General features: G+C 41.7%; 1 protein-coding gene across 2 annotated transcripts in view; it reads left to right on the forward strand.

The window, feature by feature from the left end:
• The window catches only part of nsmaf (neutral sphingomyelinase (N-SMase) activation associated factor), an 82,781-nt gene extending 68,068 nt beyond the window's left edge, over positions 1 to 14,713 (forward strand). For both annotated transcript variants that reach the window (XM_060933381.1, XM_060933389.1), the window contains exons 27-31: positions 8,027 to 8,110; positions 8,527 to 8,677; positions 8,789 to 8,891; positions 12,063 to 12,172; positions 13,005 to 14,713. In XM_060933381.1, coding sequence (XP_060789364.1) covers positions 8,027 to 8,110; positions 8,527 to 8,677; positions 8,789 to 8,891; positions 12,063 to 12,172; positions 13,005 to 13,099 — 543 coding nt within the window. In that variant the 3' untranslated portion in view covers positions 13,100 to 14,713. The remainder of the gene's footprint in view (positions 1 to 8,026; positions 8,111 to 8,526; positions 8,678 to 8,788; positions 8,892 to 12,062; positions 12,173 to 13,004) is intronic.
• The last annotated feature ends 314 nt before the right edge of the window (positions 14,714 to 15,027 follow it).

The following is a 15,027-nucleotide window of genomic DNA, read 5'->3' on the forward strand; positions in this document are numbered from 1 at the left end:
GATGGAAAAAATCTACAATAGCACTGCGTCTGTGTTGGATGTCGAGAAGCTCAGGGAGGGTCTTAATGGAGTCTTTCACTACCAGATTAAGGGTGTGTGCAAAACATGGATAATGTGCCCAACCTGCTCTGTGTACAGCAGCAACCATGTTGGCAGTATTATCCGTGACCACAGCCTGAATTTTGGCAGTTATGCCCCATTCATCTGTGATTCTTTTTAATTCTGAGCAAACATTATCAGCACTGTGCTTTCCTGAGAAACTACTGGTTTCTAGCACATATATGCTTGCATTTGCCAGTTTTCATCAATAATATGGCAAGTGACAGTTAAATAAGCCTCTGTGGCTCTTGATATCCACATATCAGTGGTCAATATCGCAGTCAGCAGCATCCAGACATTTTCTTATTTTTGAGCGACACTCTTCATACAGGGGCGGCACGGTGGTGTAGTGGTTAGTGTTGTCGCCTCACAGCAAGAAGGTCCAGGTTCGAGCCCCGTGGCCGGCGAGGGCCTTTCTGTGTGGAGTTTGCATGTTCTCCCCGTGTCCGCGTGGGTTTCCTCCGGGTGCTCCGGTTTCCCCCACAGTCCAAAGACATGCAGGTTAGGTTAACTGGTGACTCTAAATTGAGCGTAGGTGTGAATGTGAGTGTGAATGGTTGTCTGTGTCTATGTGTCAGCCCTGTGATGACCTGGCGACTTGTCCAGGGTGTACCCCGCCTTTCGCCCGTAGTCAGCTGGAATAGACTCCAGCTTGCCTGCGACCCTGTAGAAGGATAAAGCGGCTACAGATAATGAGATGAGATGAGACTCTTCATACATTGAAGGTATTTTCTCTCCTGTGAAAAATTTCCTACTTGGAATTCTGTAGCGGGGATCAAGTGTCTTGATTAAAGTCTTAAAACCCTCCTGTTCAACCACAGAGAGGGGTTGTAGGTCCTTCACGATCATCTCGGCAATGCTCTTCGTGATATCCTTGGCTCTTTGTGAATTATCTAGGTGACATAACAAAATGATTAAGATAATTAATTCTGTAACTGTAATCTGCATGTCGCCTAAATAGGAATACTATTTTTCCTTCAACAGTTAACACAAAAGGGTTTTTATATTCAGCCATATTCATATTTCAGTTTTGAGACATATCTTTATATAAGTGTATTTTTTTTTTTAGTTTCAGTAAAACAACTCATTTTTTTTTCAACTGGCTGAATATATGATTATAGTTTAATTAGTCTGCTGAAATTGCATCTCTGATCACCAGTTACGCTGTGAAAATATTACTTTATGCTGGAGATTACCTGGATATTCCTGAGTTTTGGGTTGAAGAGTCTCTTCCAGAGACCTCTGTCTGTGTCGGAGGTCTGGACTGGGTTTGGGGCTCTCCCCCCTCCCCCTTCCTCAACTTTTTTTGCAGTTCAGTGTTCTCTCTGGGGTGAACTGCTTTAATATGTTTAAATAAATTGGTGGTGTTACCACAGTAGCGAATAACTTTCCTGCACACATCACATGTGTCATTGTCTTTGTCAACTGCAGTGAATAATGTGCACACAGCGCTTCTCTTTCTCTCCGCCATCACGGCCTGCTGTCAGTCAGTGCTCTGACTCTCTGCTCTCTGACAAAGCAGGGAGGGGGAGGGGCAAGGTGTGAGCAGCAGAGAGAGAGAGAGGTGCGCTGTTTACATAGACAGATTTATAGAGAAACTACGCTCGCATGAACTCTGAGTACATTCGAGTAATTTACTGGACGTATTGAAGAGAAACTGTGATGAAAGTATCGATCTCATCATGCTAGTATCGATTCGATTCCGATACTCACCTTGGTATCGATACGCCCACCCCAGTGTTCATTGGTTATACTTGATGCATCATCCACATTTTAAGCAATTCAGTAATACTGTGGGTGGCTCACTGGGCCTGACTACAGAAGTATGGGTTTTTATTGTGGTCACGTCAAATATGCACGCAAACACCACTACTACTACTATTGCGGTCCACATCATGTCAGATGAGTGGGGACCCGGTTGTGACGTCGTTGGCATCGCGTCTCAGCTCGCTGTGCCAGGTGAGCTTCAATCAGAACCTTGCCATGTCTTGTCTTGGCGTGCCATGTATCACGGCCAACTGTTAGATGGTGCCAGTTGTTATCAAAACCACACATCTTTAAGGCCCTGTCCACACGGCAATGGATTCAGGTGAATCTGATAAAATTGTTTATCGTTTCGGCCTGGCGTCCACACGGCACTGGCGTTTTGGGTGCCCCAAAACGAAATCTTTTGAGAACGGGTTCCAGAGTGGAAAAATCTGGCAACGGCCCCGTTGTGAAGTCGTCTGGATGAGTAGAATGGATTTGTTTACGATGACGTCACAACCACATGACTGTGAGTGCTTCACGCCGGGTAGAAGTGTAACGAACTTGATGCGAGTTGTCAACAAATCCTATAACTTGGTTCATGAAACGCGCTTACAAAATATTTTCACTGTGAATATTTATTGTGTAATGGTGCAAAGTGAGAGAGAGAAAGAGTGAGAGAATAGCCCTTAGCGCAGAGTCTTTAGTCCAGACACTGCGGAAGTACTGAGTATAACCAAACCGCGCACCGCCCGTGCGCTTTCCAAAAACAAAAACAATCCCGCCAGCAAAAATAGGGAAAAAAAAAAAAAAGAGTGATCTCACCTCTTCAGATGTTGGTTTAAGTCCGACAATACATTCCTCAAAAAGGGCGTAGAAGAACAAAGTAATCCATCAACGTGTAGCATTCAATTTATTCCGGACCATTAAAGAATTCTGGAGGATATCAGAATGTTGGCATACCGGCTTCCATCTACCCCCATTCATTCCTCTTTCCGCATCTTTCGTTTTACGCTACTGATTAATAATCAAAACTTTGTGGCTAATGCTACAGAAGAAGGGGTTTATGCGCATGCGTCTACTTCTATTGTTCTGGTGTCTCCGATGGGACCGTCTTACAGCGCACATAGAGGTGTAGCATGTGTATTGCATCGTTTTCAGCAAGCGTTGCGTTGCCATATGAATCTGATATTTTACTGATCCGTTGCCCATGTGGACGCGATATTTAAAAAAAAAAAATCTCATTGCCGTTGTCGTGTGGATGTAGCCTAAGGCTACATCCACACGACAACGGCAACGAGATGTTATTTAAAAAAATATCGCGTCCACATGGGCAACGATCAGTAAAATATCAGGTCCATATGGCAACGCAACGCTTGCTGAAAACGAGGCAATACACATGCTACACCTCTACGTGCGCTGTAAGACGGTCCCTTCGGAGACACCAGAACAATAGAAGAAGTAAGGACGCATGCGCATAAACTATTATGCGCGAGACTTCATATTAGCCACAAAGTCAGAAAAATATGTTCGTAAAATTACATTATAATGACCAAATACAATGAAAAGTATTTTTCCAGTCTCACCTGTGAAAGGTAATCCCATTAGGGATGTTAACCGATGACCGTTTGACCGGTGGTTGACCGAATCAACGTCAACCGGTTAATTTTTTTTGGTTGTCGGTGAAAAAAAAAAAATCAATCGTTTTGAAGCTGCCGATTTTGGAGCGGAGAACCTGGAATTCTATGGGTGGTAAAAGAGAGCAACTGGACTTGCTTGAAGATTCTTGAAGATGTTTCACCTCTCATCCGAAAGGCTTCTTCAGTTCTGTCTGACTGGTAGGGAGTATCAGGTATTTATCCTCTCATGGATGAAAAGCTCATCTAAGGTGTCGTTGAGTCATCCTGTTGGTGTGGGTCACTGGGGGCTTAATGTGAATGGCCTCGAGAGTCGTTAGGGTGATCAATGTATTGCCCGTTAAGGTGATCAATGGATTGCTGGTTCTCTCTGTCCTCCTGTGAGCCACTGAAAACAGCTGGGTTTTGGTGTGCATTCAGTTGTCTGGGAAGTGTGCCAAGGACTGCATTGTAGGTGGCTGATAAATTATGTCTTAGACCCCCACCTCTGTTCAGTGATGGCCGTTCCAGGTTGACAAAAATGGCTTCTTTAACTCCTCGCTCATACCAACGATCCTCTCTGGCTAAAATGTGTACGTTGGAATCCTGAAATGAGTGTCCTTTGTTGTTAAGATGAAGGTAGACAGCAGAGTCCTGGCCTGAGGAACTGGCTCTCCTGTGTTGAGCCATGCGCCTGTGGAGCGGTTGCTTGGTTTCACCAATATACGAGTCCGTGCATTGCTCACTGCACTGAATTGCATACACCACGTTGTCCTGTTTGTGTCTGGGTATTCTGTCCTTAGGGTGGACCAATTTCTGCTTCAGGGTGTTACTGGGTCAGGTGGGGGTCTAAGACATAATTTATCAGCCACCTACAATGCAGTCCTTGGCACACTTCCCAGACAACTGAATGCACACCAAAACCCAGCTGTTTTCAGTGGCTCACAGGAGGACAGAGAGAATCAGCATTCCATTGATCACCTTAACGGGCAATCCATTGATCACCCTAACGACTCTCGAGGCCATTCACATTCAGCCCCCAGTGACCCACACCAATAGGATGACTCAACGACACCTTAGATGAGCTTTTCATCCATGAGAGGATAAATACCTGATACTCCCTACCAGTCAGACAGAACTGAAGAAGCCTTTCGGATGAGAGGTGAAACATCTTCAAGAATCTTCAAGCAAGTCCAGTTGCTCTCTTTTACCACCCATAGTTACTATGACCTGGATGACTGAGAATATTCACAGACAACCTGGAATTCTGTGTTGTAAACGCTTGGGCCATGCCATGCGGTGTAAGGACGACAGCTGACAAATCAGAAACACCCATTCAGTCATGTCCCGCCCCAGTTAAAGACAGCTGACAAATCAGAAACACCCATTCAGTCATGTCCCGCCCCAGTTGAACACAGCTGCCACTCGGCGGAAGAAAAAAAGTGTAGACACAGGCTTTTTAGCTTACAAATTACTATTCTGTTTTTGTTTTTTTTAAATTATTATTAGAAGGCACATGGAGTTTAGTCCTGCCTTGGCCAGTGCATTCTGAAAGTATGTTTCGGTCTGTAGCCAACAATGCATGTTATTGCAGATCATATCTCTCCACACAAACTAAAAGCGCAGATGCCGACTTTTTCATGGACTGTAACGGCATTTGCTTATGTAGTAATTTTAATACAGACTTTACTCTGATGAAATTATTCAGACACTCCAACGCCCCCCCCCCCCCCCCCCCCCCCCCAAAAAAAAAATCGGATCTGCACGAGCTGTGAAAAAGGCGCGCCGTTTGCATCCCTGTTTAAACTCATAGGTTAACCGACTTTAACCGGCTAATGAGGCTCGGTGGTCAGTCAAGATTTTTTTTTAGTTTTCGCCATCCCTAAATCCCATGTGATCTCGTTTGGACGGCAAACCTGTTGGTACAGTTAAACGCAGCACATGAATGAGGCATCTTTATTCTCCGCTTTGACCCATCCAATATGGCGGCGAGGATGACGTATGATTCTACGCGGAAGGCGGCGTCTTTAATGGTCCGGAATAAATTGAATGCTACACGTTGATGGATTAATTTGTTCTTCTACGCCCTTTTTGAGGAATGTATTGTAGGACTTAAACCAACATCTGAAGAGGTGAGATCGCTCCTTTTTTTCCCCTATTTTTGCTGGCGGGATTGACTCTGCCCTAAGGGCTATTCTCTCTCTCTCTCTCTCTCTCTCTCTCTCTCACTTTGCACCATTACACAATAAATATTCACAGTGAAAATATTTTGTAAGCGCGTTTCATGAACCAAGTTATAGGATTTGTTGACAACTCGCATCGAGTTCGTTACACTTCTACCCGGCGTGAAGCACTCACAGTCATGTGGTTGTGACGTCATCGTAAACAAATCCGTTCTACTCATCCAGACGACTTCGCAACGGCAACGTTGCCAGATCTTTCCACTCTGGAACCCGTTCTCAAAAGACTGTGTTGTGGGGCACCCAAAACGCCGGTGCCGTGTGGACGACAGGCCGAAACGATAAACAATTGTATCGGATTCACCTGAATCCATTGCCGTGTGGACAGGGCCTTAGTCTTCCTTTGTGCAGTCCTTCCATCTTTTGTTAAGACGGGCCCTTGATCTTTTCCCGTGGGCTAGTTCCCCAAACAGCAGTTTCTTGGGAATACGTTCATCGTCCATTCTGCAAATGTGACTTAACCATCGGAGACGATTGGTTCTTATTATTGTCTCAGGCTACATCCACACGACAACGGCAACGAGATGTTATTTAAAAATATATCGTGTCCAAATGGGCAATGATCAGTAAAATATCAGGTCCATATGGCAACGCAACGCTTGCTGAAAACGATGCAATACACATGCCACACCTCTAGGGGCGCTGTAAGACGGTCCCTTCGGAGACACCAGAACAATAGAAGAAGTAAGGACGCATGCACATAAACTATTATGCGCGAGACTTCATATTAGCCACAAAGTCAGAAAAATCTGTTCGTAAAATTACATTATAATGACCAAATACAATGAAAAGTATTTTTCCAGTCTCACCTGTGAAAGGTAATCCCATGTGATCTCGTTTGGATGGCAAACCTGTTGGTACAGTTAAACGCAGCTAATCTTTATTCTCCACTTTGACCTATCCAATATGGCGGCGAGGATGACGTATGATTCTACGAGGAAGGCGGTGTCTTTAATGGTCTGGAATAAATTGAATGATACACGTTGATGGATTAATTTGTTGTTTCTCACCTGTGAAAGGTAATCCCATGTGATCTCGTTTGGACGGTAAACCTGTTGGTACAGTTAAACGCAGCACATGAATCTTTATTCTCCGCTTTGACCTATCCAATATGGCAGCGAGGATGACGTATGATTCTACGCAGAAGGCGGCGTCTTTAATGGTCCGGAATAAATTGAATGCTACACGTTGATGGATTAATTTGCTCCTCTACGCCCTTTTTGAGGAATGTATTGTAGGACTTAAACCAATATCTGAAGAGGTGAGATCGCTCCTTTTTTTTTCCCCTATTTTTGCTGGCGGGATTGACTCTGCCCTAAGGGCAGAGTCTCTCTCTCTCTCTCTCTCTCTCTCTCTCACTTTGCACCATTACACAATAAATATTCACAGTGAAAATATTTTGTAAGCGCATTTCATGAACCAAGTTATAGGATTTGTTGACAACTCGCATCGAGTTCGTTACACTTCTACCCGGCGTGAAGCACTCACAGTCATGTGGTTGTGACGTCATCGTAAACAAATCCGTTCTACTCATCCAGGCGACTTCACAACGGCAACGTTGCCAGATCTTTCCACTCTGGAACCCGTTCTCAAAAAGATTGCGTTTTGGGCACCCAAAACGCCGGTGCCGTGTGGACGCCAGGCCTAAACGATAAGCAATTGTATCGGAGTCACCTGAATCCGTTGCCGTGTGGACAGGGCCTCAATGGTGGTGCAATTGGCTCTCCTGAGGACCTCAGTATTTGTTATATGATACCACCACTTGATGTTGAGTAGACTGCATAGAGAGCGTTGGTGGAACATTTCCAGGTGTTGATGGGCCTTTCCTGTCCCAGCATCTAGTTGTTAGGGAGCTAAATGTGAAAGCGTCTCTGCTGACTCTCTTCTTCATCTCTGGCTCCAGGTCACTGTCATCTGTCATAAGATTTGTCATATGACAAACAACACCACCACCAAAAAAAGACTTTTATTGGCAAGGAAACAAGTTCAAGTGTTGATTCTGATAATTGGGGGGGGAAGAATGCTTAATATCAGCTCTGATTATCGGCCGACTTCTAATTAGGTGAATGGTTACTGTTAAAAACTCATTTGTATGCTCAAGGAAAATGTCTCCAAAATAAAAACTATAACTATATAGCCAAGTATACACAACTTGAGTCTATGTAATTTATGATAATCATACTAAAATAATCCATTAAAATGTGTTTAATATAAATCAACATCAGTGAGGCAAACAGAAAATAGCGCTGTGTAGATATTTGATTGCATATTGCCTTGTGTAATTTCCTGTTGCTGAACTGATGGTTCCTGTTTGCACGTGAACAGGTATGGAAGTGTGTAGCTGCAGAAATTTCCAATAATAAGAGGTCACAGTTTTTGCTGTTGGCTGAGTTGGAGCATGAGGCCGGGGTGAGTCTCTGTCTTTAGCATTTCAGACTAATGCTGTAACTTGAACCTGTCTCACTGCTGAGTCCATGCACATGCGTGGGTTTATAATTGGTGGGGTAATTTTTAAGAGTCTAATTATAATAACTGTAAAAGCTAGTATTATAATTGCATGGTTAAGAAAATGGATAACTGAATTTATAAGAAGTTGTTATTAGCATTTTATTAAAACTGTTTTCTACATTGTGATTATGATTTTACATAACTTACTATATATAAAAAATTTTTTTGCGCTTACTATGTTTACTTGTCTTCTTTAATATCCTTATCACAGTGTATCGCTGTACTGTCGCTGATATTATCACAGCACGAGTATAAATCAGCAGATTAAATAGCATGATCTGTATGGAATTATGGGATGTCTTGATCTGTTTGTACAGGTTAACACTATAGCTCTAAGCCCTGCTGGCACACTCTTGGCATCAGGCACAAAAGAGGGCACCCTCAGTGTTTGGGATCTCGCCAGCTTCTCCCTCCTGCATCAGCTCACCTGTCATTCTGGAAAGATCCACCAAGTGGCCTTTAGTCCTGGTGTGTGTGTGCGCGCACACTCCATGCATGTGCTTGTGTATAAAACAACCTGCATGCACACTAATGCTGAGATTTCTGACGATCTTTCAATTTTGTGTGTGTGTGGTTCAGACAGTCACAACATCCTGAGTATGGGTGAGGATTTATATTTGAAGGTTACAGACGTACAGACGGGCACGTTACTCTCGACAGTTTTTACAGAGGAAGAACAGAGGTAACATCCACTGCACACATTCCATTCGTTTATTTATTCACTTGTTCAGTTATACATGCAGTAAACTGGATATGGAAATTGGCAGAGAGTAAATATCAAGAAAATCTGGAAGAAATAAATCAACTGGTGAAATGAATGGGCGGAGCTCGAGGTAAACTCGCCACCCACTTTTAGCAGGAACACCCGTACCCCTGTTCATTCATGAAATTATCTAATCGGCCAATCACGTGGTCGCAGCACGATGCATAAAAGCACGCGGACACGTCATACTTCAGTTAATGTTCTTTGAGCCTGGCATGGTTGTTGAAGTATTTCACAAACTGTAGACCTCCTGGGATTTTCACACACAACAGTCTCCGGAGTTTAGACAGAATGGAGTGACAAAGAAAAATATTCCAGTGAGCGCCAGTCTGTGGGTGGAAACACCTTGTTAATGAGCGAGTTCAGTTCAGAATGACCTGGAGTGGGTTTCGCAAAAGCCTCTTAACGCTAAGAGTGTCTTAACTAAGAGAGAGAGTGTTCATTGTGATGCTCGCTCTACCATTTAACGATGATCTTTGTGTTCCGATGCTTTTGAGAAACTCAACCCAGACTAGTTCGAGCTGCCAGGAAGGTTGCTGTAACTCAGATAACCACTCTTTATAACTGTGGTGAGCAGAAAAGCATTTCACTCACACAAGTGGATAACTGCATGAATGGGCATGGGTACAGGTGTTCCTATTAAAGTGGACAGTGAGCGTACTTCCCTCCATGCTGTTATAACTCCCAAATTCAAGTTACACTTGGCAACAAATGTTAAGATCACTGCTCACTGAGCTCATTTTAGTGGTTGGGGTTGGAGGTCTAGGGCAAAATGAAATTTTTTTTATCCTGCTTTTGCAAAATACTCATCTCATCTCATTATCTGTAGCCGCTTTATCCTGTTCTACAGGGTCGCAGGCAAGCTGGAGCCTATCCCAGCTGACTACGGGCGAAAGGTGGGGTACACCCTGGACAAGTCACCAGGTCATCACAGGGCTGACACATAGACACAGACAACCATTCACACTCACATTCACACCTACGGTCAATTTAGAGCCACCAGTTAACCTAACCTGCATGTCTTTGGACTGTGGGGGAAACCGGAGCACCCGGAGGAAACCCACGCGGACACGGGGAGAACATGCAAACTCCACACAGAAAGGCACTCGCCGGCCACGGGACTCGAACCCGGACCTTCTTGCTGTGAGGCGACAGCGCTAACCACTACACCACCGTGCCGCCCTTTTGCAAAATACTGATTTGTTTAACTCCCTTCTACCACTACAGTAGCACATTCCGTACATGAACTAATGTCAGATTTAGACGCCTTTCGTTCCTTTTTTTTTCTCCATATCTGCGTTGTAGTGCATCAGACGATCCTTCTACTTACACATGTACATTTATTTTACAGATCCTATTGATTTTAAAAACACTACCCAAACACTTGCTACATGTCAGCTTAGAATTATTAGCATAAAGGTCATACAGTGTAAATTATTCAAACATTTGTCCTATAGTTGTGTTCAGAAGTTTATATACAGTGACATGAATGTCATCTTGGATATGAATGTCATGGCAATATTTGGGCTTTCAGTAATTTCTTTGAACTGTTCTTTTTCTGTGGCAGAATGATTGTACAGTATGCATATTAAAAAAAGAGTTTGGTGCACAAGTTTTAATTTTCTTTGGGTTTTCTGAAATTGGCACAGGGTCAAAATTATACATACAGGGTCAAAAATTATACATACGCTCACTTAGATTATTAATTCAGAGGTGCTGAAACTTCCAAAATGTCTCTTATTTTGCCATGGCCGAGGTCTCTTAACTTCCTGTTAGTGATCATGGTTGACTACAGCTGGTAGGTTCTCTGTGCCTTCATAAAAAGGGTTTGTTTACAGCACTCATTGCATTGACCAACACACAGTAAAATGGGAAAGTCCAAGGAGCTCAGTGCAGATCTGAGAAAGAGGATCGCAGATATACACAACACCAGAATGTCTCTTGGAGCCATTTCTAAACAACTGCAAATTCCAAGATCAGTTCAAACAATTGTATCCAAGTTATTGTGAGGTGAAGTCACTTTGCCAAGCCACTTTACTTCAAGAAAACCCAAACTGTCACCCTCAGCTGAAAGGAAATTGGTTTGGATGGTCAGGAACAACCTGGGAACCACCATGGTACAGCCCTGCCATGAACTGGAAGCTGATGCATCACTGTCTACAGTTCAGATCACCATGGACCAAGAGGCTGCTATCCAAGAAATAACCCCCTTCTCCAAAATTGACACCTTCAAGCTTAACTAAAGTTTGAAGCTGACCACATGGACAAAGAAAAAGCCTTCTGGAGGATAGCTGTATGGTCAGATGAGACAAAGATTGAGTTGTTTGGCCACAATGACCACCATGTACAGAGGGACACTGTACCAGCTGGTGGTGGTGGTGGTAGGATCATCATGCTCTGGGGCTGTTTTGCTGCCAGTGGAACTGATTCATTGCACAAAGTGGATGGAATAATGAAGGAGGACGACCTCAGAATTCTTCAGCATAAACCATCAGAAACTTGAACACGACTTGGGACTCAGAACAGGACAATGATCCCAAACACACATCAGAGCTGGTTGTGGAGGATAAAGCAGGCTAATATTAAGCTTAAAACAAGCCCTGACTTCAACCCTATTGAAAATATGGACCATGCTTAAGTCGAGTCCGTGCCAAGAAATAAAAAAACAAATTTGATTGAACTCTACCAATTCTACCATGAAGAGTCATGAAATATCCAACCAGAATTCTGCCAGAAACTTGTTCATGGTAAACAAAAATGTTTGGTCAAGGTGAATCTTACGAAGAGACATTTTATCCAAATATTAGGTGTTCTGTATGAATAAGTTTGACCATGTGTTGATTTCACAAAACCCAAAGAAAATGAAAACTTGTGCACCAAATTCTAGTGTTTTTTTTTTAATTAAAGATGTATGCTGTACAATCATTCTGCCACAGAAAAAGAACAGTTCAGAGAAATTACTGAAAACCCAAATACTGCCATGATATTCATATCCAAGATGACCGTCATGTCACTGTATGTAAACTTCTGACAACATCTATCGATCTAGCAGCAGTATTGATGCATATTTTTATGTTCTCGGGAGTGTAGGTGTTTTTGTTGGGACGGCAGCATTGTGTTGTCTGGAGGTCAGTCAGGGAACCTGCTCATCTGGGATGTTCTTTCTAGCAAGATCACACACAGGATTCCTGCTCACTCTGGTATACACACACACACACACACACACACACACACACACACACTAGGGTGCATCAGTTGCCCTCACTTTCATAAAATCTGATGCATTTTTGTTTGGGTGTTCCTTTTCACCAATAAAGGCATCCTGTACAATTTTTTGACCATATTCAAAAGTCTAATGGTGGCACCATGAGGTTCATTTTTTGCCAAAAAACGCTTATTTTATGTTTTCGCGTAAGGTTTGATTCACAATGTTGGACTCCATTTATTGATTTCTTGTGACCCAGAGATCATGTTAAGAACCTTTGCAAGGGATTGAGAAGCATTAATGTGATTCATAATACATTTGTATTGTTTAAAAGTAGTTGAACAATGATTCAGTGAACAGCTAAAAGTCAAACTGTGCTTGATAATATATGTAGAATATGTACTAAAAATGTGTATCTAAGATATTTGGTATACTCTATAAGGTGCCATAATGTTTCATGAAAAGTGATCGAAATTTTGTCATAAAAGTCATAAAATAGCAGCTTTTTCCATAACTTTGAGCTCCTGGTGCCATCATTAAACTTTTGAATTTTGTCAAAATATTTCACCCAGTGTGTTTTCTTACCAAAAGGAACATAAAAACAAAAATGCATCATGATCAGAGGAACTTTTCATTTTTAGGGGGCAACTGATGCACCCTAACACACACACACACACACACACACACACACACACACACACACACACACACACACTTATCTAAATGCTCAAGAAGGACAAACATTTGTCTGTAATGTAAATTACTGTAAATGATCGTCCCTATATTCGTGGCTGTGTGTACGCTTTATGAGCTCATCTTGTTTTCAGGTCCTGTCTCTTGCATTTGGATGAATGAGCAGTGCAGCACCATCATTACAGGAGGGGAAGATAAACAGATCATGTTCTGGAAACCCCAGTATTAGGACATGGACACACACACACGGTCACACGTACACATATGGACACACTCACACGTGCGCATGAGCGCGCACACACACTTTCCCACAACTAAATGTGCTGGACACAAGTATTCAGTTTTCACCCACCTACTTTATAGACCTGTGAGCATAAATATGGTCCTGAGCAGGTACTACAATTCAATCCGAATGCCGTTACACAAACTGAATCAGAAATAAAGTTCATTTTACTGAAGCTCTTATTACAGTGAAAGCTTGTTTGATATTTAAAGTTTACCATACTGTTGATGCTTTTTTTTTTTTTAATTGTTTTACATTGTTTTATCACTTTCATTTTTATTAGGAAGGAATATAATGCCATGTTCATAAACGAGTGCACTATAGAATAGGGGGTTGTATATCTCAGATTGTATACCTCATTTACATGGAGAAATATAAATATTAATTGTCCATAAGCTGTTTAATGGAGGACAATTCTTTTGCGTATCTTGTTATAAACTCGACCCATTCCCAAAATTCCAGTCTCACACTTTGTCTTGATGGCTCCAGAGGATACTGAAGGTACAACAACTGCATGTTTTGTTTTGTTTTTTCTTTGTTCATCTCATTTAAACTAAAAGGATGATCGGACTTGGGTTATATTTATGCTCACAATAAATACACGTTGCAAAAGCTGTGTACAACATTTATCTTCAAACAGCGGGATTTTTCTTATGTAATGAACATGGACAGAATTTAAATATGAAGAAACTCTAGAGAAAATAAATTGCAATATGTGCATATGATTTATATAATTAATCTGTTAAAAATGCCATCCTGTAAAGAAAAATAAATTTCAGAACACTTTTTACACATCGTAGAACATGTATCAGTACGCACACTCCCAAATAACTGTAAGTGTGCCAATATCAATTGTTCAGTGTTCATGTTGTGCACTTTAGTGTTTGCGTTACTGCAAGTTATTATTATAAAACATTGCTGTAGGGAGAGTCATAAAAACTGGCCGTGGAGCTGTAACGGATTAAATCATGTTTAAATTTATTCCAATCTGATGTCATTTTAATTATGTTCAGTCATGTACATCATTATGACCTTTTTATTGTTCCTCTTAATGCAGATGAAGTAATTGCTCAGACTGCAGTAAAAAATGAGGTTCGTTTTGCACGTCACATGTTTTTGGGTTTCCATATGGTATTTTACAGACTACTTCTTTCATGACATTTTATGCGGTTTTTGACCCGTCCACCCAGATGCAAGCAGAAAACTATGCCTCTGTATACTCGTATTTATTATATATGTTACTGATATCAAGCCATTTAGAGTAATACACCATTTTCAGCAATAGTTATGCAACCATGAAAATGCCTCTTGTGCGCGTGTGTATATATGTACACGTATACATGTACATGCTGATCCTCATTTTATACTTATGTCTTAGTATGATCTTAGTTAAGAGATTTTTGATGGCTAGAAACGTAAATTAAAAGCAACAGTTTACAGGCAATACATGTAAAAATAAAAATGATCATTATAAGATGTAATAATTATCATAAAAGAAGCAAGACCTTTTATGAAATGTTCAATTGTGTGAACAGTAAAAATATACAGTTTAAGCCCTAAGGTGTCGTGTGTGTGTGTTTTTTTTTTTTTTAAACAATGTTTGTCGTAACAACTAACCTTTTATTTGTTTTTCAAAATTGTATGATAGTTTATTGAGCTGAGCTTTTTGGGTGAAGTAGATCATTTTTAGGAAACACTGACTTGCTTGCTTTGTGTTTTGCGTGAAATAAATGTGCCCCTCCAAGCAAATGTCACCTCACTTTGAAATGAGTCTGGATGAACAGCTGGAAAATGGCAGAATGTGCTCACTGCCAACAGATGGCGATATATTGATAATTACAAACTGTAACCTTGGAAACATTTAGGATAACTGT

The sequence above is a fragment of the Neoarius graeffei genome, chromosome 1, assembly GCF_027579695.1.
Source record: "Neoarius graeffei isolate fNeoGra1 chromosome 1, fNeoGra1.pri, whole genome shotgun sequence".
Taxonomy (NCBI): Eukaryota; Metazoa; Chordata; class Actinopteri; order Siluriformes; family Ariidae; genus Neoarius; species Neoarius graeffei.